The sequence below is a fragment of the Oncorhynchus kisutch genome, linkage group LG3 (genome assembly GCF_002021735.2).
Source record: "Oncorhynchus kisutch isolate 150728-3 linkage group LG3, Okis_V2, whole genome shotgun sequence".
Classification (NCBI taxonomy): domain Eukaryota; kingdom Metazoa; phylum Chordata; class Actinopteri; order Salmoniformes; family Salmonidae; genus Oncorhynchus; species Oncorhynchus kisutch.
In genome coordinates, this window is record NC_034176.2 from 31,189,380 (window position 1) to 31,214,541 (window position 25,162).

General features: G+C 44.7%; 1 protein-coding gene across 1 annotated transcript in view; it reads right to left on the reverse strand.

The window, feature by feature from the left end:
- Positions 1 to 830: 830 nt before the first annotated feature.
- dnah10 (dynein axonemal heavy chain 10) overlaps positions 831 to 25,162 on the reverse strand; it is a 52,236-nt gene continuing 27,904 nt past the window's right edge. Inside the window, exons 40-79 of the mRNA XM_031804222.1 lie at positions 22,029 to 22,164; positions 21,450 to 21,572; positions 21,211 to 21,342; positions 20,722 to 20,938; positions 20,478 to 20,597; positions 20,174 to 20,319; positions 19,861 to 20,013; positions 19,444 to 19,704; positions 19,165 to 19,337; positions 18,957 to 19,050; positions 18,662 to 18,829; positions 18,282 to 18,470; positions 17,901 to 18,072; positions 17,574 to 17,777; positions 17,406 to 17,486; positions 17,066 to 17,263; positions 16,747 to 16,908; positions 16,346 to 16,520; positions 12,529 to 12,710; positions 11,771 to 11,907; positions 11,337 to 11,554; positions 10,693 to 10,914; positions 10,409 to 10,556; positions 10,021 to 10,300; positions 9,692 to 9,921; positions 9,311 to 9,584; positions 9,104 to 9,208; positions 8,839 to 8,993; positions 8,579 to 8,733; positions 8,256 to 8,439; positions 6,737 to 6,937; positions 6,269 to 6,478; positions 6,021 to 6,116; positions 5,703 to 5,874; positions 5,429 to 5,560; positions 5,138 to 5,349; positions 4,735 to 4,902; positions 2,677 to 2,857; positions 1,813 to 1,958; positions 831 to 1,363 (exon numbers count right to left, since the gene is read on the reverse strand). Of these exons, the coding sequence (XP_031660082.1) occupies positions 1,217 to 1,363; positions 1,813 to 1,958; positions 2,677 to 2,857; positions 4,735 to 4,902; positions 5,138 to 5,349; positions 5,429 to 5,560; positions 5,703 to 5,874; positions 6,021 to 6,116; positions 6,269 to 6,478; positions 6,737 to 6,937; positions 8,256 to 8,439; positions 8,579 to 8,733; positions 8,839 to 8,993; positions 9,104 to 9,208; positions 9,311 to 9,584; positions 9,692 to 9,921; positions 10,021 to 10,300; positions 10,409 to 10,556; positions 10,693 to 10,914; positions 11,337 to 11,554; positions 11,771 to 11,907; positions 12,529 to 12,710; positions 16,346 to 16,520; positions 16,747 to 16,908; positions 17,066 to 17,263; positions 17,406 to 17,486; positions 17,574 to 17,777; positions 17,901 to 18,072; positions 18,282 to 18,470; positions 18,662 to 18,829; positions 18,957 to 19,050; positions 19,165 to 19,337; positions 19,444 to 19,704; positions 19,861 to 20,013; positions 20,174 to 20,319; positions 20,478 to 20,597; positions 20,722 to 20,938; positions 21,211 to 21,342; positions 21,450 to 21,572; positions 22,029 to 22,164 (6,859 nt within the window). The 3' untranslated portion in view covers positions 831 to 1,216. The remainder of the gene's footprint in view (positions 1,364 to 1,812; positions 1,959 to 2,676; positions 2,858 to 4,734; positions 4,903 to 5,137; positions 5,350 to 5,428; positions 5,561 to 5,702; positions 5,875 to 6,020; positions 6,117 to 6,268; positions 6,479 to 6,736; positions 6,938 to 8,255; positions 8,440 to 8,578; positions 8,734 to 8,838; positions 8,994 to 9,103; positions 9,209 to 9,310; positions 9,585 to 9,691; positions 9,922 to 10,020; positions 10,301 to 10,408; positions 10,557 to 10,692; positions 10,915 to 11,336; positions 11,555 to 11,770; positions 11,908 to 12,528; positions 12,711 to 16,345; positions 16,521 to 16,746; positions 16,909 to 17,065; positions 17,264 to 17,405; positions 17,487 to 17,573; positions 17,778 to 17,900; positions 18,073 to 18,281; positions 18,471 to 18,661; positions 18,830 to 18,956; positions 19,051 to 19,164; positions 19,338 to 19,443; positions 19,705 to 19,860; positions 20,014 to 20,173; positions 20,320 to 20,477; positions 20,598 to 20,721; positions 20,939 to 21,210; positions 21,343 to 21,449; positions 21,573 to 22,028; positions 22,165 to 25,162) is intronic.

The window sequence follows — 25,162 nt, forward strand, 5'->3', positions numbered from 1 at the left end:
TATCAATCTATTTGCTCACTCTGCTAATGCAGAGAACAAACCACAATACTTATAGTCAGAGCTCGATCAAATAAACAAAAAGGAAAATAATATTGGAGGTCTAGGATAAGTTTGTGGAGTGTGCACTTTGGTCAATGTTTCACTCAGATACACATTTTCCAGACTCCTGGTTTTCCCAAAGTGACAGCTATAATCAATTTCTATAGGCAGGAAATATATCTCAAGCTCTCTAAAAATGGACTCAATTCCTTTTGGATTATGCATGAAAAAAACATGAAAGATGTTTCAATTAATTAAATTACAAACATATGAAGACAGCACGTACACATCTGACCTGTACGATCAGATTCAGACCTAAATCTACATTTAATGTGTGGGGATATACATTTTAAAACACCTATCTTTAGACTATATCAGAATGGAGGGCCTCCCTTTCCCTATACGCCAGCTCTATGTAGTCAACGAAAAGGGGGGATGAAATATAACCTGGAGAAGTAATGTTACGATTTTAATTAAAACTAATACAAAACAGACCTTGTTTTCCCTGTGGATTTTTCCCCCCGCCAGTCGGTCAAGGCGGCCTGAGCACAGATGCTGGGCATTAGAAATGTCACGAGGAATAAAGCAGAGAGAGGACTTAATAAAAAGATCTGTCGTCAGAGATTAAAAATAGCAGGGGTTGGGGATAGAACCTCTGAGATCCAATGGCACCTCTTCAGAGGACTGATTGGAGACAGGAGTTCTGCAGTGGGTCTCTACTCCACTACTCTGAGTGAACACAGGACTGGGGTGGGCTGCCACCTAGTGTTAATTCATGATAAGAACAACTGTGGATTTGTAAAAATAAATTTATTGAACCTTTATTTAACTAAGTCAGTTAAGAACGAATTCTTATTTACAATGATGGCCTACCCCTGCAAACCTGGACGACGCTGGGCCAATTGTGCGCCGCCCTATGGGACTCCCAATAACAGCCGGATGTGATACAGTCTGGATTCGAACCAGGAAGTGTAGTGACGCCTCTTGCACTGAGATGCAGTGCCGTAGATCACTGCGCCACTCAGGAGCCCTATGTTCCGATTGATGTAATAGTATGCTAATAAGCATGTCACCAAATGTGATATTTGATAGTTTTCCAAACATTTAAAATAAATTCAGCCTTTAAAATGTGCCTTTAAATGATCTACATAGAAATCTAAAACAAATATAAACATCATCAGTCTGCATTGAGGCACAGACAGACTCCCTGCAACACCCAGTGGGAGATGTGCTTGGTGGTAAAGAGATCTGCCTCAAACACCAGCCCCACACCCATAGCATTCCTCCTCATGGACGTGGTGTACACTGGAGTCCTCAGAGTATTCTACGAAACAAACACATAGACATTTTGACACAGTTAGAAAGTGTCAAAACAGACATTTTAAAACAATGAAACTGCATTGCTAGAGAGGCCACTAGCGAAGTCACTAAGCACATGTTCTGAAGGGTCAGTCTGCTATATCTGGTGTAATTCTCCTGTCTTATCTGGCATCCTGTGTGAATTAAATTATGCTCCTTCTAATTCTCCCTCTCTCCCTCTCCTCCCAGAGGACCTGAGCCCTAGGACCATGCCTTAGGACTACCTGGCCTGATTACACCTTGCTGTCCCCAGTCCATCTGGTCGTGCCGCTGCTCCAGTTTCAACTGTTCTGCCCGCGGCAATGAAACCCTGACCTATTCACCGGACGTGCTGTTTTCGACTCTCTCTCGACCGTACCTGCTGTCTCGAACTCTGAATGCTCGGCTATGAAAATGGTGTGGTGTTGCCCCTACCTGTAGTTTGAGGCGATGTGCTTCTATGGGGATGACCTTCAGGATGGGCAACTGGACCACCAGTACTTTGGGTTTACTCCTGATCAGACAACCTCTCTCTATGTCCCAGTCTGCTCCCTCCAGATACAGGCCTGACACGAAGCAGCCTGGGAGAACACAACCACAACCCTCAGTATCAAAGCATCACTGTCTGTCTGTCTGTCTGTCTGCCTGTCCATCTGTCTGTCTGTCCATCTGTCTGTCAGTGTGTGTGTTAATATGTCTGTCGGTGTGTGTGTTAACATGTCCGTCCGTGTGTCTGTCTGTCCGTGTAAGTATGTCCGTCCGTGACTGTCTGTCCGCCCGTCCGTCCGTCAGTGCTAGTATGTCCGTCTGTGTGTGTGTCTGTCTCTCTGTCTGTCCGTCCGTCCGTCCGTCCGTCCGTCTGTCTGTCAGTGTTAGAATGTCCGTCCGTCTGTCTGTCCGTCTGTCTGTCCATCTGTCTGTCAGTGTGTGTTAACATGTCTGTCAGTGTGTGTGTTAATATGTCTGTCAGTGTGTGTGTTAATATGTCTGTCAGTGTGTGTGTTAATATGTCTGTCAGTGTGTGTGTTAATATGTCTGTCAGTGTGTGTGTTAATATGTCTGTCAGTGTGTGTGTTAATATGTCTGTCAGTGTGTGTGTTAACATGTCTGTCAGCGTGTGTGTTAATATATCTGTCAGTGTGTGTGTTAATATGTCTGTCAGTGTGTGTGTTAATATGTCTGTCAGTGTGTGTGTTAATATGTCTGTCAGTGTGTGTGTTAATATGTCTGTCAGTGTGTGTGTTAATATGTCCGTCCGTGTGTGTGTGTGTGTCTGTCTGTCTGTCAGAGGACTCTCACCCTGTCCAGGCCTCTCGTTGACCTCCTCCTCAGTGGTGTACTGAGTGACCTGTGTGTAGAGTGTGGAGCGGTCAAGCGGCCAGCCGTTCCTTCTGCATGTGGCCTGAACCAGAGCAGTTAGGTAGGACTCTGGGATCTGCAGCCCTGACAACCACATCACATTGGGCTCCCCTTTATCCACCTGGAAGGAAGAACCATCAAAATAAAACTTAACTACACAACCACTACATACAGTGCCTTGCGAAAGTATTCGGCCCCCTTGAACTTTGCGACCTTTTGCCACATTTCAGGCTTCAAACATAAAGATATAAAACTGTATTTTTTTGTGAAGAATCAACAACAAGTGGGACACAATCATGAAGTGGAACGACATTTATTGGATATTTCAAACTTTTTTAACAAATCAAAAACTGAAAAATTGGGCGTGCAAAATTATTCAGCCCCTTTACTTTCAGTGCAGCAAACTCTCTCCAGAAGTTCAGTGAGGATCTCTGAATGATCCAATGTTGACCTAAATGACTAATGATGATAAATACAATCCACCTGTGTGTAATCAAGTCTCCGTATAAATGCACCTGCACTGTGATAGTCTCAGAGGTCTGTTAAAAGCGCAGAGAGTATCATGAAGAACAAGGAACACACCAGGCAGGTCCGAGATACTGTTGTGAAGAAGTTTAAAGCCGGATTTGGATACAAAAAGATTTCCCAAGTTTTAAACATCCCAAGGAGCACTGTGCAAGCGATAATATTGAAATGGAAGGAGTATCAGACCACTGCAAATCTACCAAGACCTGGCCGTCCCTCTAAACCTTCAGCTCATACAAGGAGAAGACTGATCAGAGATGCAGCCAAGAGGCCCATGATCACTCTGGATGAACTGCAGAGATCTACAGCTGAGGTGGGAGACTCTGTCCATAGGACAACAATCAGTCATATATTGCACAAATCTGGCCTTTATGGAAGAGTGGCAAGAAGAAAGCCGTTTCTTAAAGATATCCATAAAAAGTGTTGTTTAAAGTTTGCCACAAGCCACCTGGGAGACACACCAAACATGTGGAAGAAGGTGCTCTGGTCAGATGAAACCAAAATTGAACTTTTTGGCAACAATGCAAAACGTTATGTTTGGTGTAAAAGCAACACAGCTCATCACCCTGAACACACCATCCCCACTGTCAAACATGGTGGTGGCAGCATCATGGTTTGGGCCTGCTTTTCTTCAGCAGGGACAGGGAAGATGGTTAAAATTGATGGGAAGAAGGATGGAGCCAAATACAGGACCATTCTGGAAGAAAACCTGATGGAGTCTGCAAAAGACCTGAGACTGGGACGGAGATTTGTCTTCCAACAAGACAATGATCCAAAACATAAAGCAAAATCTACAATGGAATGGTTCAAAAATAAACATATCCAGGTGTTAGAATGGCCAAGTCAAAGTCCAGACCTGAATCCAATCGAGAATCTGTGGAAAGAACTGAAAACTGCTGTTCACAAATGCTCTCCATCCAACCTCACTGAGCTCGAGCTGTTTTGCAAGGAGGAATGGGAAAAAATGTCAGTCTCTCGATGTGCAAAACTGATAGAGACATACCCCAAGCGACTTACAGCTGTAGTCGCAGCAAAAGGTGGCGCTACAAAGTATTAACTTAAGGGGGCTGAATAATTTTGCACGCCCAATTTTTCAGTTTTTGATTTGTTCAAAAAGTTTGAAATATCCAATAAATGTCGTTCCACTTCATGATTGTGTCCCACTTGTTGTTGATTCTTCACAAAAAAATACAGTTTTATATCTTTATGTTTGAAGCCTGAAATGTGGCAAAAGGTCGCAAAGTTCAAGGGGGCCGAATACTTTTGCAAGGCACTGTACATACATGTACATACTGTATTTGCATTTATATGTACTATACATCATGGATACTTTGATACCAAGAAAGTGTGACCTTGAATAACATATCTGCATGAGAAACAGCTAATGGGGATCCTTATAAACTAAACCAATCTTCTGGGAGATGTGTACGATATGTCTCAGAGAATAACTGTATTAGAGCGCAGGATGTTCACCCAGGAGTTGTACTGGTCGTAACGCCTCTTGAAGTGGATCATCCAGTTGCCCAGGGACTTGAGGGTATCAGGTGCCAGCTTCCTCCAGATAGCAGGGATCATGCCGTTGAAGAGGGCGCGTGCCACCTCATCCAGCTCACTACTCATGCCCACCTCACCAGCCAGAGCCTACGGGCACAGACACATTTGTTAGTTCACATCCCCATACCAAACTATAGGTACTATAGTGAGGTATCTCACCTGGTTCCTTTAGTAAATATGCAATAGACAACAGCAAACGTTCTAAAGATAATTATACTGTTTTATGTAGATACAAAAGAAGGCCCCATGACAATCTGTCCCTGTAGTTCTTCCTCTTTCTATACCCCTCACTGTTCCTGCCTGTCTTCTCCCCCTCTCTCACCCTCTGCAACTCAGCCAGAGAGCGTCCAATCCTGACAATGAGCTTGTTGAAGCGCTCCAGCTCCTGCAGCAGCACCACAGAGGTGGGGGAGATCTCCAGGCCAAACTTCTTACGGATTACGTCCAGGTCAAACACCTGGGGCAGCTTGTTCTGGATGTCCCGGGCCACGTTGCTGATGTACTCATCCCTGCTGATGCCTCCACCAGACTCACCTGAGGACCCAGACAGAAAGGTGAGGAGGCCAGATTATGCTCAGTCTGTGTGTATGTGTGTGTGTGAGGTTTCTGTTACCAGTCTGCGGCTGCAGATCTATCAGGTGGGTCCACATGTCGCGGGCTGCCTGTGTGTAGTATCCAATCTCAGCATTGGGGTGCAAACCAAACACCTCTGGAGTGTTGGCCAGGGGCAAGGTCTCAATCTCCCCTGTGATACATAGCAAGTCAATGAGAGAAGATGGATGACAACTACAAGTTAATAACAACAATGGCAGTGCAGTAGAAATCGTATGTAAAAAGCTACATTTGAAGTCTGTATATCAGACCAGTGATGAACCACATCCACTGACCAACATAATTTTCCTTGGGCCCGTCAGGAGGGATCTTGTAGTCCACGTCCTTGTTGTGGAAGAAGTGAAAGGGCTGGAAGGTGTCAAAGATGAAGTCTCCCAGGTACTCATCCATGTAGACCGTCAAGATCCTGCGGTCAAAGCTGTCTATACACCTGCCTCCATACATTACCTGAGAGAGGGAGCGTAAACACGCACGCACGCACACACGCACGCACACACACACAAATGGAAGCCATTAGTGCGAGGCTATTATACTAATAGGATTCTGTACTATCATTGTTAAGTCAATGTGATGTATGAATAGGTGAGCCTGACCTCTCCTATGAGATACTTGAGACTTCCCCAGGGGATCTTAGCATCTCCCTGAGTGTGAGCTTTGGTCAGGTAGGTGTCCAGGATCTCCATGCACACCTGGTCAACAGAGAACATCCACATCAGCGCACAAAGACTGGAGTTACAGACATGACATTTAAACTGATCAGCAAAAGGAAATTACTATGAAGTAAATGTAATCAACAGTGTAAGTCCTGTGGATGCTGTTAAAAAGTCATTTTCCCACTCACCTGGAAGTCAGACTCGTTAAAGTCGTAGGACACGTTCCAGCCGATCTTGCCATACTTGCGTCTCTCCTGCACCACAGCGTGGAAGAAGGACAGCACGTAGACCAGGCTGCGGTAGGCCGGGTGGGGGCAGCCCATCAGAGTCTCGTGGGCAATCTTAAAGAAGGTTGCCCTCATGTTCAGCTTCAGCCCGTTGGGAGGCTCCGTCACCACCTGGACGAACAGAAAAACAGAGATCAGGTCCTAAAGTCAATTCGCATCAATCCTCAATGGCTCAGTTTTGCTGTGATTAGGTGAACGAATCGGGCTGGGGAGACTGTATGGTGTTGGAAGAGTGAATCAGAGATAGACAGACAGACACTTTATCATAAAACTAAGTCACATTGTATACAGTTAGCTGCAGTAGGCAACAGTCTGTGTTAGCTGCAGTAGGTAGCAGGCCTGTTTGACTAAGTTAGAGCTCTTCCTCACCTTGAGAGACTTCTGTAGGATGCCGATGGGAAAGTCTTTGATGGGATCAGTGGTGAGCCACAGTCTGAAGTCAGGGTGGGCCTTGGTGATCCTCTCCAGGGACTTCTCTAGGTCCTTCAACCACTTCACCAGCAGGTGGCAGTTCTGCAGCATCAGCCACTGGCCCCGAGATACCGCCGTTTCCAGCAGCTGCAGCGCCACCTACAGCACACAACAACAATACTGTATCATACTAACAACATTCCAATTAGCTTTGTGGTTGAATGTGTACCAAAAGTACATGTGGTATGCAATCTGGTTTCCGCTCAGGTTATAGATGTGTCACTGCAACCTTAAATGTACTAAATGATGTCTCAATTGCCTTTGATTCTAAGCAATGTTGTGCTGCTATTTTTATTGACTTGGCCAAAGCTTTTGACACGGTAGACCATTCCATTCTTGCGGGCCGGCTTAAGAGTATTGGTGTCTCTGAGGGGTATTTGGCCTGGTTTGCTAACTACCTCTCTCAAAGAGTGCAGTGTATAAAGTCAGAACATCTGCTGTCTCAGCCACTGCCTGTCACCAAGAGAGTACCCCATGGCTCGATCCTAGGCCCCACGCTCTTCTCAATTTACATCAACAACATAGCTCATGCAGTAGGAAGCTCTCTCATCCATTTACATGTTTTATTTCAACCTTTATTTAACTAGGCAAATCAGTTAAGAACTATTTTTGTTGTTGTTTTGTTTTTGTTTTGAATTTCACCCCTTTTTCTCCCCAATTTTGTGGTATGCAATTGTTAGTAGCTACTATCTTGTCTCATCGCTACAACTCCCGTAGGGTCTCGGGAGAGACGAAGGTTGAAAGTCACGCGTCCTCTGATACACAACCCATCCAACCCGGAAGCTAGCCGCACCAATGTGTCGGAGGAAACACCGTGCACCTGGAAACAAGGATATCCCTACCGGCCCAAACCCTCCCTAACCCGGACGACTCTAGGCCAATTGTGGGTCGCCCCATGGACCTCCCGGTCGTGGCCGGTTACGACAGAGCCTGGGTGCAAACCCAGAGTCTCTGGTGGCACAGCTGGCGCTGCAGTACAGCGCCCTTAACCACTGCGCCACCCGGGAGGCCCAAGAACAAATTCATATTTACAATGGCGGCCTACCCCTGCCAAACCCAGATGACGCTGGGCCAATCGTGCGCCGCCCTATGGGACTCCTAATCACGACCAGATGCAGCCTGGATTTGAACCAGGGACTGTAGTGACGCCTCTTGTACTGAGATGCAGTGCCTTAGACCACTCTCTTTATGTTGTGTTGCGGTGTCTCTCTTGTCGTGATGTGTGTTTTGTCCTATATATTTTTATCTTATCCCAGCCCCCACAGGAGGCCTTTTGCCTTTTGGTAGGTCGTTGTAAATAAGAATTTGTTCTTAATTAACTGACTTGCCTAGTTAAATAAAGGTTAAATAAATTAAATTTAAAAAAATTGTAACATTGGAAGCTCTATTGCTGTGATTAATGAGTGTTGCCTGCTACCTTCTCCTGACCTTGTCCCATGGCCAGAAACTTGAGCCTGCTGCCCCCAAAGCCAGACCTCTCAGCAAGCTTCATGAGGTCACTGGCTGGGTCGGAACCGGGGCTCAGAATGAACACGATGGGGGAGTTGGGTGAACTCTGCTCATAGATGGCCTCGAAACTGATCACAGGGGGCTGCACATACCTGAGAGGGAGGGGGGCGAGGTAGACAGTAGAAAGTGAATAGGGAGAAACACTAAAGTCTCATCTCCACAAGTCAAGATATTTTGGATCAAAGCAATAGGAGTTCAGGTTTGTTTACAAGTAGGAGAACGGTCTATTACTTCTCTCCCATGGTGATGGTGACATAGTCAGTGACAGCCCGGTAGACTCTGTCCAGGCGGAAGCAACGCAGCAACAGCAGCTTCTGGAAGGCAGTCAGGTTGTCTTTATACTTCATGGGGAAGGGAGCCTGCTCTGGCCCATCCAGGTCATACCACTGAGATGACAACAGAGAGGAGGATTAACCATGAACCATTCTAGAGAGGACATAGGAACATATTCAGTGCATCACTAGGTCACAAGATTGGATGGTGTTACTCACAGTCTTCCACTCTGGCAGGTTCTTCTCCACGTCATCTGGTAGAGAGCCAAACTCAGCAGGGAAGAGCTCAGCCAGTCGTATGATGTCCTCCCAGCCCTGGCCTGGAAGCCAGTGACACGGCTTCTTCCTCTTGCTCATCTCCAGGGACAGGTTGCCTGGATTGGGGAGCACAGAGAGGAAAAAAAGTGTATGCGAGTTATGGGTCTCCAAGTTGGTGTGCTGTGTTTATGTGAGTGTATGGTAGATGACATCATATGTCTCTCACCCTTGAGAAAGAAGTCCAGCTCCTCCTGGGGAGCCCTCCCCTCTGGCTGCCCAATCTTTATTGTCAAATTGAAGGAGAACAGCAGCTTGTGTCTCTCAAACAGACCTGAGTCACACACACACACAGTTTCAGATCAATCCCAGCTATCACATAACTGTTCCCACAAAAGTCCAAGTTTGACCATTCCTGAACACCCGGTCACCTCACCTGTGCATCCATAGTTGTAGACATTGTATGTCAGGGTGTCCATGATGTTCTTCAGCCTCTTGGGCAGGATGGAGTCAGGCAGGGACTTGCGCAGGGAGAAGTCAAAAACCTCCAGATAGGAGGCCAGAGAGTACTGGTACATGCTGTTCACCAGGGCCATCTCCGCCAGCACAAAGAACAGGATAGCACCGCGCTTGGCAGCGGGACGGTAGCCATCTCGCAGCTTATCAATGTCTGTTGATGTCTTCTCTGCCAGCGTCAGCTTCTCAAACACCTAGGGAGTTACATCAGAGAACACAGACAAAGCATTAAGAGAGCCCAGGCCTCATGCTCTCTGATGTCTTCCCCTTGAGAGTGAGTGTATCCTGTCTCCAGACAAACCTCGCTGGCCTTGGACTTAGTCTCCTCCAGAGTGTGGACCAGCTCCACGTTATCCAGCATGTTGCCAGTGGAGGTGGCTAGCTCCCTCAGCAGAGAGTCCTCCAGGTCTTTCAGCAGCTTCTTGTTCTCACTGGTCTCCTGGATCAGTCTCTCCCGCTGCTCCTCCAGCTCCTTACGTTCAAAGCCCACGATCACACTCAGCAGCTGGTCCTCCAGACCCTTCAGTGTCACTGAGAGAGACACACACACAGGCACACAAACTGTTACCCCACACACTCACACCACATACAGTGTAGACACAGGCGTGCTGACATACAGAGACGTCTCACCAGTGTAGTTGATGACCATGGCCTTTCCGAACACAGAGGGAGAGTACTTAGGGTTGGACAGTTTGGTGTTGAGGTAGAGTTTGAAGTTGGGGTCGTAGTCCACCTCTTTGTCCCCCAGCGTTATAACCTGCCGGCCCTCGGCTCCTTTCACGTTCTTCTCCAGGACGTTGTCGATCACAGGGTCAATGTACTCATCCACGTCTTGGAACAGGAAGGGAAAGCCATACTTGATGGCCATCTCCAGCTGCTTCAAGAAGTCTGGGTCGTTGAACGAAGAGATCTATGGAAGAGGTCAATCACATACAGTATAAGAATAACATCCAGTAAATGCAGATGTAAAAGAATAATAGTTAGATCCTGTGAAGTCAGCTGATAAAGTTAGCCGTACCTTAAGGTTGAACTTCTCCTCCTTCTTTTTGATCCAGTTGAGGGCTTGCTGTTGGGGGTCGATACACATGGGGAAGCGGCTGGCCCTGGTGGTCAGAATCCCATTCTGGACTGACAGCTCATCTGGAGGAAGGCCCTCTGACCCCCATCTACAACACAGACACCTTTACTCCCTCTCTTCCTCTCACACAGGGACGGAAACACACGCTTTAAAAAAACGCACTCAAAAATGCAAGTATGAATGCATGTACGCACACACACCAACACACACGTACAGTCTCTGACCTGCTGATCTCCACCTCGTCGGTCAGTAGGCTCTCCACTCTGAAGGGCTGGCTGAGAGGGATGCCTCTCTCCAACACATCCTTTTCCCACACGTCAAACACCATCTCATTCCTGAAGTCCCAGCTGAATGCCCCCTCGTAGCTCAGGAACGCAGCACAGATCAGGCAGTCGCCTAGGAGACGCACACGACGCTGTTTCAACTCCTCCAGGTCATCTGTCCATCTGGGAAGAGGAAGAAGGAGAAGAAGACGAGAAGAGGAGGAAGAGACAGATACAGAGATGGTAGGGCAGACGTAATTTCAACGTCTAGTTTTGGTTTACATTTGGTTGAGTTGTCAACTAATGTGAATTCAACAAAACATTTGACCATGTCATTGGATTTAGGTTAAAAGTTGGGTGAAATGACATGGAAACAATGTTGATTCATATATGGTCCACAGCCTTCAACTGGCTGTAAGTCATGCTGACGTTGATGACTTCTTGCAAATCCAATCAGTTTTCCACGTTGATTCAACATCATCACATTAAATTTTTTTGTTGAAATGACATGGAAACAACATTGATTCAAATACGGTCCACAGCCTTCAACTGGCTGTAAGTCATGCTGAGTCTGTGTGTATATGCACTCCACCGTGTGGCCTCACCGCTCATTCTCCGAGCCCAGGCCTGAGATGAGTTTGTCAGCAGCGATCAGCCTCCTCTCCATGACCTCAGCCTCCTCCTGCAGCAGCTGCTTCTCCCCCATGGCAGCACTGTACTTGTCCCCCAGCGCCCCCAGCTCCCTCTGGATGGTCCCCAGCTCGTTCTGAATACGCTCCAGCTCACGCTTGCTCTGGAAGAAGTTCTTCTCTAGGCGCGCCACCTGCAACAGACAGCCAGGGGGGTTGAAACGCCACTAACACAACACTGCTCATTCTTAAAGGCTGGTGCCATTTAACTGTCATGGGCCATGTGCTGGATAGTGTTATGCCTATAACATAAACAAAAGAGATTTATGACTATGACACTTCCCCTGTGCCGATCAAAGTAATTTACACTGTTTATACTATCTCTATCACATTTGCGTGGATCACGTTACCTTCTCTCTCTTGGGCTTGATCTCCCTGGCGACGTCACAGTAGCCCATGACAGCCTCCACAAACTTGAGCATCCCAGAGCCAGCCTTACTGATGGCCTGCATCTCCTCAAAGCTGGTGTTCAGGTTCTTCAAGAAGCCTGGCCAGGGGAAACATAGGGCAATAGAGTGAACATATACAGGTAACTGCCAAAATAAAGAAAACACTTGAGTAAATGAGGCTTACAAAGTATATTGAAATCAGGTGTGGTTCCTGAGTTAACTACGCAATTAACATCCCATCATGCTTAGGGTCATCTATACATATGCCCAGTTGCCCATGAGTTTGGCTACCATGGCTAGAAGAAGCCACAGGTGTCTCAAAGGAACATAGGGGATTTAAAGTGTGTGTGCGTGTCTCAGTCACCACTCACCAGATCTCAACCCAATTGAACACTTATGGGAGATTCTGGAGCTGCGCCTCCACCACAAACACCAAATGATTTCTGTGGAACAATGGTGTCGCATCCCTCCAACAGAGTTCCAGACACTTGAAGAATTTACGCCAAGGAGCAATGAAGCTTTTCTGGCGGCTCATGGTGGCACAACACTCTATTAAGACACTTTATGATGGTGTTTCCTTTATTTTGGCAGTTACCTGTATCCATGTATTTGCTATTTGAGGGCTCATACTGCATATTAAAGTTGCATTACGGATAAAGTTAGACCTATTGTTGTACTGTTTCGGAGTGAAAACCACAGAACAGAAGTGGCCTACCTACCTCTGACAGTCTTGACCTGGCTGGGGTTGATGGCATCACAGTCCATCTCCATCAATGCACGCAGGAAGTTGCCCTCTGACATCATGCTCTTTGCTGACTTCCAGCTGATCTCCTTCTGGCCTCGCATCACCAGGATGCACTCACACACCACCTGCACCTGTTTGGGCGGCTTGGCAAATGATCTGCAAGGGTTGACGCACCAGACGAGTGGACAGAAGCACAACCAAAGAGACAGGCACAGGAAAAGAATTATCAATGAACATGAATGGAGCTCTAGGGCAACAACTTTTGTTAAAGCTGGAATCCGTATAAGGTGAAACAGCACCACTGTATGACGTAGCGCCTTGGTTATTATTTTCTTTTGTTGATGAAAAAGAGGAGGAACATCTGGCATCATGGTAATTTAGAAAAAAATCACGCATGTAATGATGTCTGAGGGGAAAAAAACTGTGTTCGTTGTCTGAAATAACTTATTTGTTGTTGTAATATCACAAATGGACATGGCAGTTTCACCAAGTACAAATTGCTGCTTTAAAGGAGTCAAGCGGGAAAAATATTTGTTTTGTTTCTATCCATTGGCAAATCCTACACCTCTCCAAGGAGGAAATATACAGTGTCTCAACACAGCACAGCAAGATCTATAAAACAGGATTTACAGTGTCTTCAGAAAGTATTAACAGCCTGAATTAAAAAAAATATTAAATTGAGATTTTGTGTCACTGGCCTACACACAAAACCCCATAATGTCAAAGTGGAGTTAAATTTTTAGAAATGTTTACAAATTAATAAAAAATGAAAAGCAGAAATGTCTCGAGTCAATAAGCATTCAACCCCTTTGTTATGGCAAGCCTATATAAAAAAAGCAGACATTGAATATCCCTTTGAGCATGGTGATGTTATTAATTACAATTTGGATGGTGTATCAATACACCCAGTCACTACAAAGATACAGGCGTCCTTCCTAACTCAGTTGCAGGAGAGGAAAGAAAACCGCTCAGAGATTTCACCATGAGGCAACGGTGACTTTAAAACAGTTACAGAGTTTAATGGCTGTGATCGGAGAAAACTGAGGATGGATCAACAATATTGTAGTTACTCCACAATACAATCCTAAATGATAGTGTGAAAAGAAGGAAGCCTGTACAGAATAAAAGTATTCCAAAACATGCATCCTGTTCGCAACAAGACACTAAAGTAAAACTGCAAAAAATGTGGCGTTATGTTAGGCGCAAATCCAACACAACACTGAGTACCACTCTTCATATTTTCACGCATCATGTTATGGGTATGCTTGTCATCGGCAAGGACTAGGACGTTTTTTAGGATAAAAATAAACAGATTAGAGCTAGCTAAGCAAAATTCTAAAGGAAAACTGGTTCAGTCTACTGTCCAACAGATACTGGGAGACAAATTCACCTTCAGCAGGACAATAACCTAAAACACCAGGCAAAATATACACTGGAGTTGCTTACCAAGACAACATTAAATGCTCCTGAGTGGTCTACTTACAGTTTTGACCTAAATTGGCTCAAAAATCTATGTTAAGACTTGAAAATGGCTGTCTAGTAAGGATCAATCAACTTGACAGAGCTTGACAAATGTTTTAAATAATAATGTGACAATATTGTACAATCCAGGTGTGCAAAGATCTTTGAGACTTACCCAGAAAGACTCACAGCTGTAATTGCTGCTAAAGGTGATTCTAACATCAAGATACAGTTGAAGTCTGAAGTTTACGTACACCTTAGCCAAATACATTTCAACTCAGTTTTTCACAATTACTGACATTTAATCCTAGTAAATATTCCCTGTTTTAGGTCAGTTAGGATCACCACTTCATTTTAAGAATGTGAAATGTCAGAATACTGGTAGAGAGAATGATTTATTTCAGCTTTTATTTCTTCATCACATTCCCAGTGGGTCAGAAGTTTACAAACACTCAATTAATATTTGGTAGCATTGCCTTTAAATTGTTTAACTTGGGTTAAACATTTAGGGTATCCTTCCACAAGCTTCCCACAATAAATTGGGTGAATTTTGGCCCATTCCTCCTGACAGAGCTGGTGTAACTGAGTTAGGTTTGTAGGCCTCCTTGCTCGCACACGCTTTTTCATTTCTGCCCACACATTTTCTACAGGATTGAGGTCAGGGCTTTGTGATGGCCACTCCAATACCTTGATTTTGTTGTCCTTAATCCATTTGCCACAACTTTGGAAGTATGCTTGGGGTCATTGTCCATTTGGAAGACCCATTTGCAACCAAGCTTTAACTGAGGTCTTGAGATGTTGCTTTAATATATCCACATAATTTTCCTCCCTCATTATGCCATCTATTTTGTGAAGTGCACCATTCCCTCCTGCAGCAAATCAGGTTATGTCGATATAGAACTTGATTTACTGTGGATATAGATATTTTTGTACCGGTTTCCTCCTGCATCTTCACAAGGTCCTTTGCTGTTGTTCTGGGATTGATTTGCTCTTTTCGCATCAAAGTACGTTCATCTCTAGGAGACAGAACGCGTCTCCTTCCTGAGCGGTATGACGGCTGCGTGGTCCCATGTTTTTTATACTTGCGTACTATTGTTTGTACAGATGAACGCGGTACCTTCAGGCATTTGGAAATTGCTCCCAAGGATGAACCAGACTGACTGGTTGAGGTCTACAATTATCTTTCTGAGATCTTGGCTGATTTCTTTTGATTTACCCATGACGTCAAGAAAGAGGCACTGAGTTTGAAGGTATGACTTGAATTACATCCACAGGTACACCTCCAATTGACTCAAATGATGTCAGTTAGCCTATCAGAAGCTTCTAAAGCCATGACATAATTTTCTGGAATTTTCCAAGCTGTTTGAAGGCACAGTCAACTTAGTGTATGTAAACTTCTGTCCCACTGGAATTGTGATACCGTGAATTATAAGTGAAATAATCTGTCTGTAAATAATTTTTGGGAAAATTACTTGTGTCATACACAAAGTAGATGTCCTAAATGACTTTTTAAATTACAAATCTTAGAATTTTTGACATTGAGTATTTTGTGTAGATCGTTGACAAAAAATTATAATTAAATCCATTTTAATCCCTCCTTGTAACAACAAAATGTGGAAAAGGTCAAGGGGTGTGAATACTTTCTGAAGGCACTGTATTTTCTTTGGAGTGTTGAAATGGAGTTTTCTATGAATTAGGATAAGGATCACGGAAAAAAGCATAGGTCACACTAGGTTCATACTTACATCCTCCTTCAACAGATGGATTAAAAACTCAAAACGTATTCCCAGTGAATGTTTTTGAAGTGTGGGAATGACGTATTTGATTTGTGTTTTATTGTTATATGGTTTTATTGATTTGTGTCTAACCAAAGCTGCCTTCTCTATCTATGAGGTTAGTGGTCTGGACCAAGTGTGTTCAGTTCAGTCCTGCTCCTGGAGGTCTGCTCTGTGTAAGCTTTAAAGCCACTGAGTAACTTGTTCCATTAATCAACATAAGACATTTCCCAAAATCACCATTTGTAATTTTCCTATGACAACATTTTCCTATTTTCCAGGGAGCCAAGGGCCGGGGAAGGGGCCAGATGACAACGTGACACTCCATCAGGACCAGACTGCTGACTCCTGGCCCAGACTGTCTGATGAGTGTAACCACTACATTATGGGTGCCTCCCAAATTATACTCTATTCCCTATATAGTGCAGTCAAAAGTAGTGCACTATATAGTGAATAGGGTGCCATTTGTGATGCAACCTCTGTTTAACTTGTGGGACACAAAACCAACCAGGTGGGTGCAGTGGACCACAGAGGGGGGAAGGTAGAGAGGGGCACCTGATCTCAGTGACGTCAGACTTGTCCAGGCTCTGCAGGGCGATGCGGGCTGCCTCCAGAGCAGGCAGGGCCTCAGCCAATGAGCTCTCGGCATCCCTCTTCTCCACAGCAATAACCTTGTTCTGCTCCTCGATCTCCTTGGCTTTGTCCTCCGCCAGCTTCTTCTTCTCCTCAGCTACACAAGAAGGAGAGTTGTGTTTACTTGTGCTGCCCTGTGGGCTATGATTAGCATGGTATGGGTACAGCCAACGTGTCTAAAGGCTCTTCCCAAATGGCACCAGATTCCCTATATAGTGCATTACCGTATGAGCCCTGGTCATAAGTAATGCACGAAATAGGGAATAGGGTATATGGAAAGGGTTACATTTGGAACTCAGTCGTGTTGTGTTAACTGCACTGACCCACGGTGGTGTTGGTGGCAATCTCCTGCAGTAGGATCTCACAGGCGGAGGATTTCTCTGCTAGAACCACCTTTTGCTCTGCCAGCTTGATGTTGAGCTCAGCCAGCTGCACACTGGCCTCCTCCAGCTTATCCAGACCACCCTCCAGACGCTTACACTGAGCTGGGACACCACGCGAGGGACAGAGGGAGACAACTTTACAATCTCTCACACGCAGGCACACACACAAAAAAAACACAAATACCACTGCAATACAGCACAGCAGTAGCAGGGAAACCAAGGCCCTTTGATATTTCTCCCACTCTGTGCTCCCTGTTACCCAGAATGTATTGGTCCTTGTCCTCCAGGAGGTTGGCGTAGGTGCTGATGAAGTCCAGGTAGTTCTTAGGGGTGACATAGTTGCTGCGTCTGAGCTTCTGCAGGAACATCTTGCTGTAGTCACCCACCGAGCCGTGCACCATACACACGTGAGCAATTACGGCTGCCGAGTGCCTCTCGGGGATCATCGGACTCTCACCTGTGGCATGACATTGATGGGTTCAGTTGCACCACTATAAAGCTTATATAAATACCCTAATCAGAGTCAGTGATAAATGTATCGATTGTATAATTTTAGTACATTGCAGTGGTGGTGGAAGTGTGAATCTGTGATTCCATACCCAGGAAAGACTGAGCCACAGCATGCAGAGCCTGAGGAGGCCAGGGCAGGAACCAGTCAATACCAGTGTTGTTCACCAGCCCTGTGACATAAATGAGACAAGGAGCAATTACATAAACTCTTCAGACAGTAGACAAAGCCAAGTGAACGGTAGTGAAGTGTTGTGTACCTGGGAAGTTTCTGCAGCGTGTCCTCAGGGTGTCTCCCACAGGGGACATTCCCAGGACAATGTGCAGGTTGTTGGCACTCTTGTTGACAAAGTACTGCCACACGCTCTCCTTGGACGGGCCAGAGCCCATCTTTATGGCCTCATCACGGAGCTGGTTCAGCACCATCTCTTTCTCATCATCTGGGAACAGAGCAGGGACCATGCCTGCACACACAGAGGGTTAGTCAGACTGCAGAATCTGGTCCAAAGTAGTGCATTATCTAGGGAATAGGGTGACATTTCGGATGCACACAATGTGTGGGAGCTGGTGTATGCTCAAGTGTTTACCCGAAGTGAGCATATTGTTGATGAGTTCCAGGAAGCCCTCCTCAGCCACGTGGGCATCAGTGAAGAGGAAAACTGTCTTCTTGTCCTCAATGCCCAGCTTCAGATACAGGATCTTCAGGTCCTCACGGAGGTTGGTCTCTGAGTAGCCTCTGCTCAGTGTAATCTCAAACACCTGAAGAGGCAAACAACAGTCCATATAAGAAGGTATCTTTCTGGTGTCTCTTTAAAGGCCTCCTCCCATATGAGCAGTAGCAGATGATGGATGTGTCTCAACTGGCACTCTATTCCCTATATAGTGTACTACTTTTGTCCAGAGCAAAAGTAGTGCACTATATAGGGAATAGGGTGCCAGTTGGGACGCAGAGGATGTGTCTGGCTGACCTCGCAGCCTGCGGTGAATGCGGCAAGCTTGGTAAGGGACTGCTTCCCGGAGCCGCCAACCCCCACCAGCAGGGCATGGCCGCGGTCCATCCTGATGATGCGGTGCACTCTTGTCAGGTGCTCCAGGGCGTCGTCAAACAGAACCAGTTTCATCTTGGTCTTGTTCTCATTGTACTCCTCCAGGATCTCCTACAGAGCAGTGACAGGGGCAGGTCAGCAACGAGACAAAGGCTTGAGACTGGGCAAACAGTAAAGTTGTGATATTTTGAACATATTGAAAAAAGGGTGCCGTTTAATTTTGCCTAGTACAGGTGACAAGGGGCAATTATAAATGTAAAAATCAAACACGTTTGAAAGTCATCATCCCAACTTCTGAGTACCTGGAACAAGGCTTTGGAAGCATCATAGTCCTGTATGTCCTCATAGACGCGTGGCTCAGACTCGTTGAGGGCAGTTCTGTAGTCACCAAACAGGATGGGGTCCCTCATGGCTGACTCCAAGTCTGACTTAAAGTGCTCATCTATCAGGTTCTTTATATGGTCCTGGACCTGAGACAACAAGACAGGGGACAGATGAGAATGGAAAACAAGTACAATATAGTAAGAGGAAGTTACTGTAAAGGGATTAATACATTTTTCATGATTAAGCAGAACAGAACCATGCAGATGAACGTACCAGGGCTTTGTCTATTTCATTGATGAGCCTGTCATGGAACACCCTCAGGCACTCGTTCCTCCACACACGCACAAACTGGGTGACCGTTAGAAACCTACAGAAGAGAAACGTTCAGAGACTAAACATGACACAACACTTAACATGAGCTTCTAGGTGACATCTTCTTAACACATGTTATTTAGATTCAACAGAGGGTAATGTTTAAGACCTCTCAGCGTTGGTGAGGACCAGACCGTTGTAGACTCTAGACAGGTCCCTGAGGTTGAAGATGTAGTGGAACTTGGATGGTGTGGGCGGCAGGTCTTTGATGATGTTCTTGTACAGCTCCAGAGTGCAGATAGTCAGCTTGTCACACATCGTCTGGATGCACTCCTCAAACGGCTACGGTTTAAATGGTTAGAGTTCAATGAAGTCATTTCATACAATAATTAATGTTTGTTTTTGGTGGAAAGAGCTGCATCTTAAAATGTGTAATAGTGCGTCTCACCCTGGTGTGTCCCTTGATGATGGAGGAGTAGATAAGATGGAGGGAGTCCTCGTCTGGGAAGGGGATGTTGAAGACACTAAAGAGGGAGATGAAGCGGGTGTCCACCTCGTTCCTCCCACCTCCTGCCTTGCCCATGGCTGCGATGAAGCCTAGGTCCTTCAGAACTTTGTAGTTCAGCTCCTTCCCTCTGTCATACATGCCTCCTCGGTCCAACAGCAGCTTCAGCAGGGCAATGGGCTGCTGGGTCCCATAATCATCCACCTGATAGGACACAGGTACAATGACATACCAACATACAATCAACCAGACAAACAAACACACTAACCTACATTAATACAGACACACATCTAAAGGATGAAGGTTGAGGGATGGAAGAGAGGGTGATGGGGAGCTATAGAAGAGCACGCATGTACCTACCCTGGGCATGTTGAGGTCATCCATAAAGACCAGCAGTCTTTTGCCCATGGGAGGGCCGTATATCTCCTTGGTCCTCTTCTCCACGCTGGCCTCAAGGTTCCTCTGGAGGTCCATGGAGGTGGTCCGTGATGAGAAGTTGATGGTCAGCATCATCTGGAGACACAAAGAAGCAACATTAAACACAGTTAATACACCTGGTGTTCGTCCTAAAATGGGCCCTGCCTCAAAAGTAGTGCACTATATAAGGAATAGGTTGCCATTTCAGTGTCATGGGCTCTGTCTGTGTCTCTGTGACATCCTGTTGTAAACTCACAGTAGTGTCCATGTTGAGATTCTTCAGGAAATTCTGAGTAGTGGCTGTCTTGGAGGTGCCAGACTCTCCCACCAGAACTACAGGCCTCTTGATCTTCACCATCTGCTCCAGTAGCCAACTGGCTCGCGTGGTGTCCACAGTAGGGACTGTAAGAGAGAGAAAGATGGAGATAGAAATTGAGAGAAATATATGGAGAGAGAGGAGGGAGAAAGATGGGAGGTTGGAAACATTTGGTATCTGTAGGAATCCAGTGGATGACTTATTTATTAGTTTTTTGCTGAGCACACATGCATTGATGCTTTACCCAGGATATCGATGAACTTCACATCAGGGCTGTGGACGTATTTGGTGACCAGGGAGCTCCAGGTAACCCACTTCTTCTTGGTCCCATCAAAATGGAAATCGTACAGAGTAGGCAGGTAACCTGTGTGAACGGACATCCCAGCCATTCATTTTATGAATAACTTGTCGTTTTGGGTATCTAATAGCTGAATACAAATTGAAGTATGACTGTATTTGACCCATGGCTTGGATGGTGCCTCTCTCACCTGGAATCTCTCCAGGTCCAACAAGAGCCTTCTCATCATGACCAGTGGTCAAGCTGGATAGTTTCTTTACAAAGTCATCAAATTTGGCCCTTCCGTTGTCCAGTAGGCATGCCCCCAGAGAGCAATACAGCGCCTCCAGGAAGAAACACTCCAGAACGTCAGCATCATAGACCTCTGTCTCCAGCAGGGCATCCAGCATCATGGACAACTGCGTCACCTGGACACGACAGACAGACGGACGGACAGGCGGGCGGGCGGGCGGGCGGACGGACAGAGGGGTTATGGACAGGCATCATGAAAATTGACTATGGAACTAGAAATGTAGGGTAAGAAGTTTGCTGGATCCAATATTAGGTAGGTGATACAGAAACTGATATTATTGCAGGAAATACTGCATACCTGTTCATGAGATTCAATATGGGTAAATATAATTAGCAACATGTTATAACACTCATGTTATAACACTCATGAAGGCCAAGCTGTACCAACCATGTTGAGATCTGTCTGAGGGACGATGGTCTTCAGTTTCTCCACCTGTTTGCCGTCAACAATACCCTCCACTATCATGTCGATAGTGCTGGGCACGTACTTTACAAACAGCTTCTCCAGGTGTGGTTGTTCCTGTCCAGGAAAAGACAAGCAAATGCAAGATGAGACATTTCAACATCAATTTTGATAAAGCTGAAAGGATAAAACCTTTATGAATTTTACTGTGTCATGTTCCTTACCTTTGGAGATCTGTTACTGACCCATTTCTGCCAGTAAGGAGTATAGCGAAGATTTTTGGGGTCCACAAACACCATCCCACAGCGAGAAACTGTAGCAGGGGAGGCATACTGCAGATCTCCAACCTACAACACACGATGGACAAATGTATTTACCATTCACATTGAGAAATTCTTCAAGTGAAAGTTCACCCAAATTACAAAATGACACATTGACTTCTTCACCCTGTAAGCAGTCTATGGACAAGGTATGACAAAGAATCATGCTTTTATTTAGTTTCCACGTGCTAACATTTTAGAATTTGTTGCACAAATCCCCTTCAAGTCATGGGACCGATATAATTGTTTTTGCGCATCACGTCCAAATTTTTCACAAGTATCTAACATTGATTGTGAAACTCAACAAAGTCACTTATAGATGATTTGAACATGATGTGCGAAAAATGCTAACATGGGTCCCATGACTTGAATGGGATTTGCGCCACAAACGTGTGTAATTTTGTAATTTGGGTAAACTATTCCTTTAATAACTGTGCAAGTAAGGTGTGGTCTGAAGAGACTATAGTGATATTAGTGACAAACCTCAAATAGCATAGCACAGTGGTTCTGCAGGCGTATCCTCTCTCCATTGGCCAGGGTGAGCAGCTTGTTATCATCCATTACTGAGTTCATGTTCTCCACCCACAGAGCATCCACATCCCCATCAAACAGGATGTACCTGTAGGTAAGAGTTCATGTGGCAACAAGAGATATACAGTCAGGTTCCAAATTATTGCCACCCTTGATAAAGATGAACAAAAAATACCATATAAAATAAATAATACAAATAATGTGCTTTATTGTATGCTAAAAAAAAGGAAATCATATTATCTATACTAATACAATTGCTAAGAAAAATAGATTTTGTTTAACAAGTAAGATTTTTTTCTCAAAAAGATAGGGGTCAGAATTATTGCCAATTATTCAATACCTTTCCATACCTCACCTTGCAAGGATAACGGCACTGAACCTTTTTCTAACATGCTTTATGAGATTGGAGAACACATTGGGAGGGATCTCAGACCCTTCCTCCATAAATAATAATAATTATTATTAATAATCCATTGTCTGCGCTTTAGGACTACCCTCTTCAATTCAAACCACAAGTTTTCAAAGGGGTTCAAGTCCAGAGACTGAGATGGCCATTGCAAAATGCTGATTTTGTGGTCAATTAATCATTTATATGTGGATTTTGATGTGTGCTTGGGGTTATTGTCTTGCTGGACGATCTACTTGCGGACAAGTTTCAGCCTACTGGCAGAGGCAACCAGGTTTTTATCTAGGTACTGGGTAAAGTTCATACTGCCATAAACATTAATAAGGACCCCAGGACCAGTGGATGCAAAATAGCCACATAAAATTAAAGATAAACCACTATATTTTACAGTTGGTAATAGTATTCGGTTCTTTTCGGCTTGTGCATCCTTATTTCCTTACTGGTGTGCGTGGCCAAAGAGCTCTATTTGCATGTTCTCCAACAAATGTAAATGCCTGGAGTTTGCTAAATGGCATTGGCACTTGGATTAGAACTGGTGCTATGGTCAGATGACATGAAAATAGAGCAATTGTATTAGTGTAAAATAATATATATTCTGTAGAATAATAGTGAAGACATTAAAACGATGAAATAACATATGGAATCATGTAGTAAAGAAAAAAATGATCATAAGACATTTTATATTTGAGATTCTTCAAAGTAGCCACCCTTTGCCTTGATGATAGCTTTGAACACTCTTGGCATTCTCTCAACCAGCTTCATGAGGTAGTCACCTGGAATGCTTTTTCAATCATCTTGAAGGAGTTCCCACATATGCTGAGCACTTGTTTCCTGCTTTTCCTTCACTCTGAGGTCCAACTCATCCCAAACCAGGTGGGTTGATTGCGGAGGCCAGGTCATCTGATGCAGAATTCCATCACTCTCCTTCTTGGTCAAGTAGCCCTTACACAGCCTGCATATGTGTTTTGGGTCATTGTCCTGTTGAAAAACGAATGATGGTCCCACTAAGCGCAAACCAGATGGAATGGCGTATCGCTGCAGAATACTGTGGTAGCCATGCTGGTTAAGTGTGCCTCGAATTCTAAATAAATAACAGTGTGACCAGCAAAGCACCCCCACAACATCACACCTACTCCTCCATGCTTCACAGAGATCATCTGTTTACCATACACATGCAGAGATCATCCGTTTACCTACTCTACATCTCACAAAGACACAGGGTTGGAACCAAAATCTCAAATTTGGACACATCAGACCAAAGGACAGATTTCCATCGGTCTAATGTCCATTGCTCGTAGTTTCTTGGTCGAAGCAAGTCTCTTCTTATTATTGGTGTCCTTCAGTAGTGGTTTCTTTGCAGCAATTCGACCATGAAGGCCTGATTCACGCAGTCTCCTCTGAACAGTTGATGTGAAGATGTGACTGTTACTTGAAATCTGTGAAGCATTTATTTGGGCTGCAATTTCTGAGGTTGGTATCTCTCATGAACTTATCCTCTGCAGCAGAGGTAACTTTGGGTCTTCGTTTCTTGCATTAAGAAGGAAAGAAATTCCACAAATTAACAAGGCACACCTGTTAACATCTTGAAGCTAGGGGGCACTATTGTTACGTTTGGAAAAATAACGTTCCCAAAGTAAACAGCCTATTTCTCAGGACCAGATGATAGAATATGCATATAATTGACAGATTAGGATAGAAAACACTCTAAAGTTTCCAAAACTGTCCAAATATTGTCTGTGAGTATAACAGAACTGATATTGCAGGCGAAACCCTGAGGAAAATCCAATCAGGAAGTGCCTCTTATTTTGAAACCCTTCTGTTCCTATGCATGCCTATCCTCCATTTAAAGGGATATCAACCAGATTCCTTTTTTCTCTGGCTTCCGTAAGGTGTCAACAGTCTTTAGACATAGTTTCAGGCTTTTATTTTGAAAAATGAGCGTGAAAGATCACATCGCGTAAGTGAATAGGTGGGGGCTCTTAGAATGAGTTTTTGCTCTACAGAGTAAAGCCGCCATTGTTCCTCCCGCTGTTATTGAAAAACCTACACACATCCGGTTGATATATTTTAAAAACTACGTGTGGAATGATTATTAAAAAACGTTTGACATGTTTCTGTGAACATTATGAAGACTATTTGGAATTTCCATCTGCGTTGTCGTGACCGCTCTTTCCTGTGGATTTCTGAACATAACGCGACAAACAAACGTCGGTATTTTTGGGTATAAAAATTATCTTTATGGAACAAAAGGAACATTTGTTGTGTAACTGGGAGTCTCATGAGTGAAAACATCCGAAGATCAAAGGTAAACGGTTAATTTGATTGCTTTTCTGATTTTCGTGACCAAGCTTCTTGATGCTAAGTGTACATAATGCTATGCTAGGCTATCGATAAACTTACACAACCGCTTGGATTGTGTAAGTTTACACTTACACAACCGCTTGGATTGCTTTCGCTGTAAAGCATAATTTCAAAATCTGAGACGACAGGTGGATTAACAAAAGGCTAAGCTGTGTTTTGCAATATTGCACTTGTGATTTCATGAATATGAATATTTTTTTGTAATATTATTTGACTGTTTTGACTTATTTGACTATGCTATTCAGCGGTTGCTGACGAAAATGATCCCGCGACAGGGATGGGTAGCGTCAAGAAGTTAATTGAAATGCATTCCAGGTGA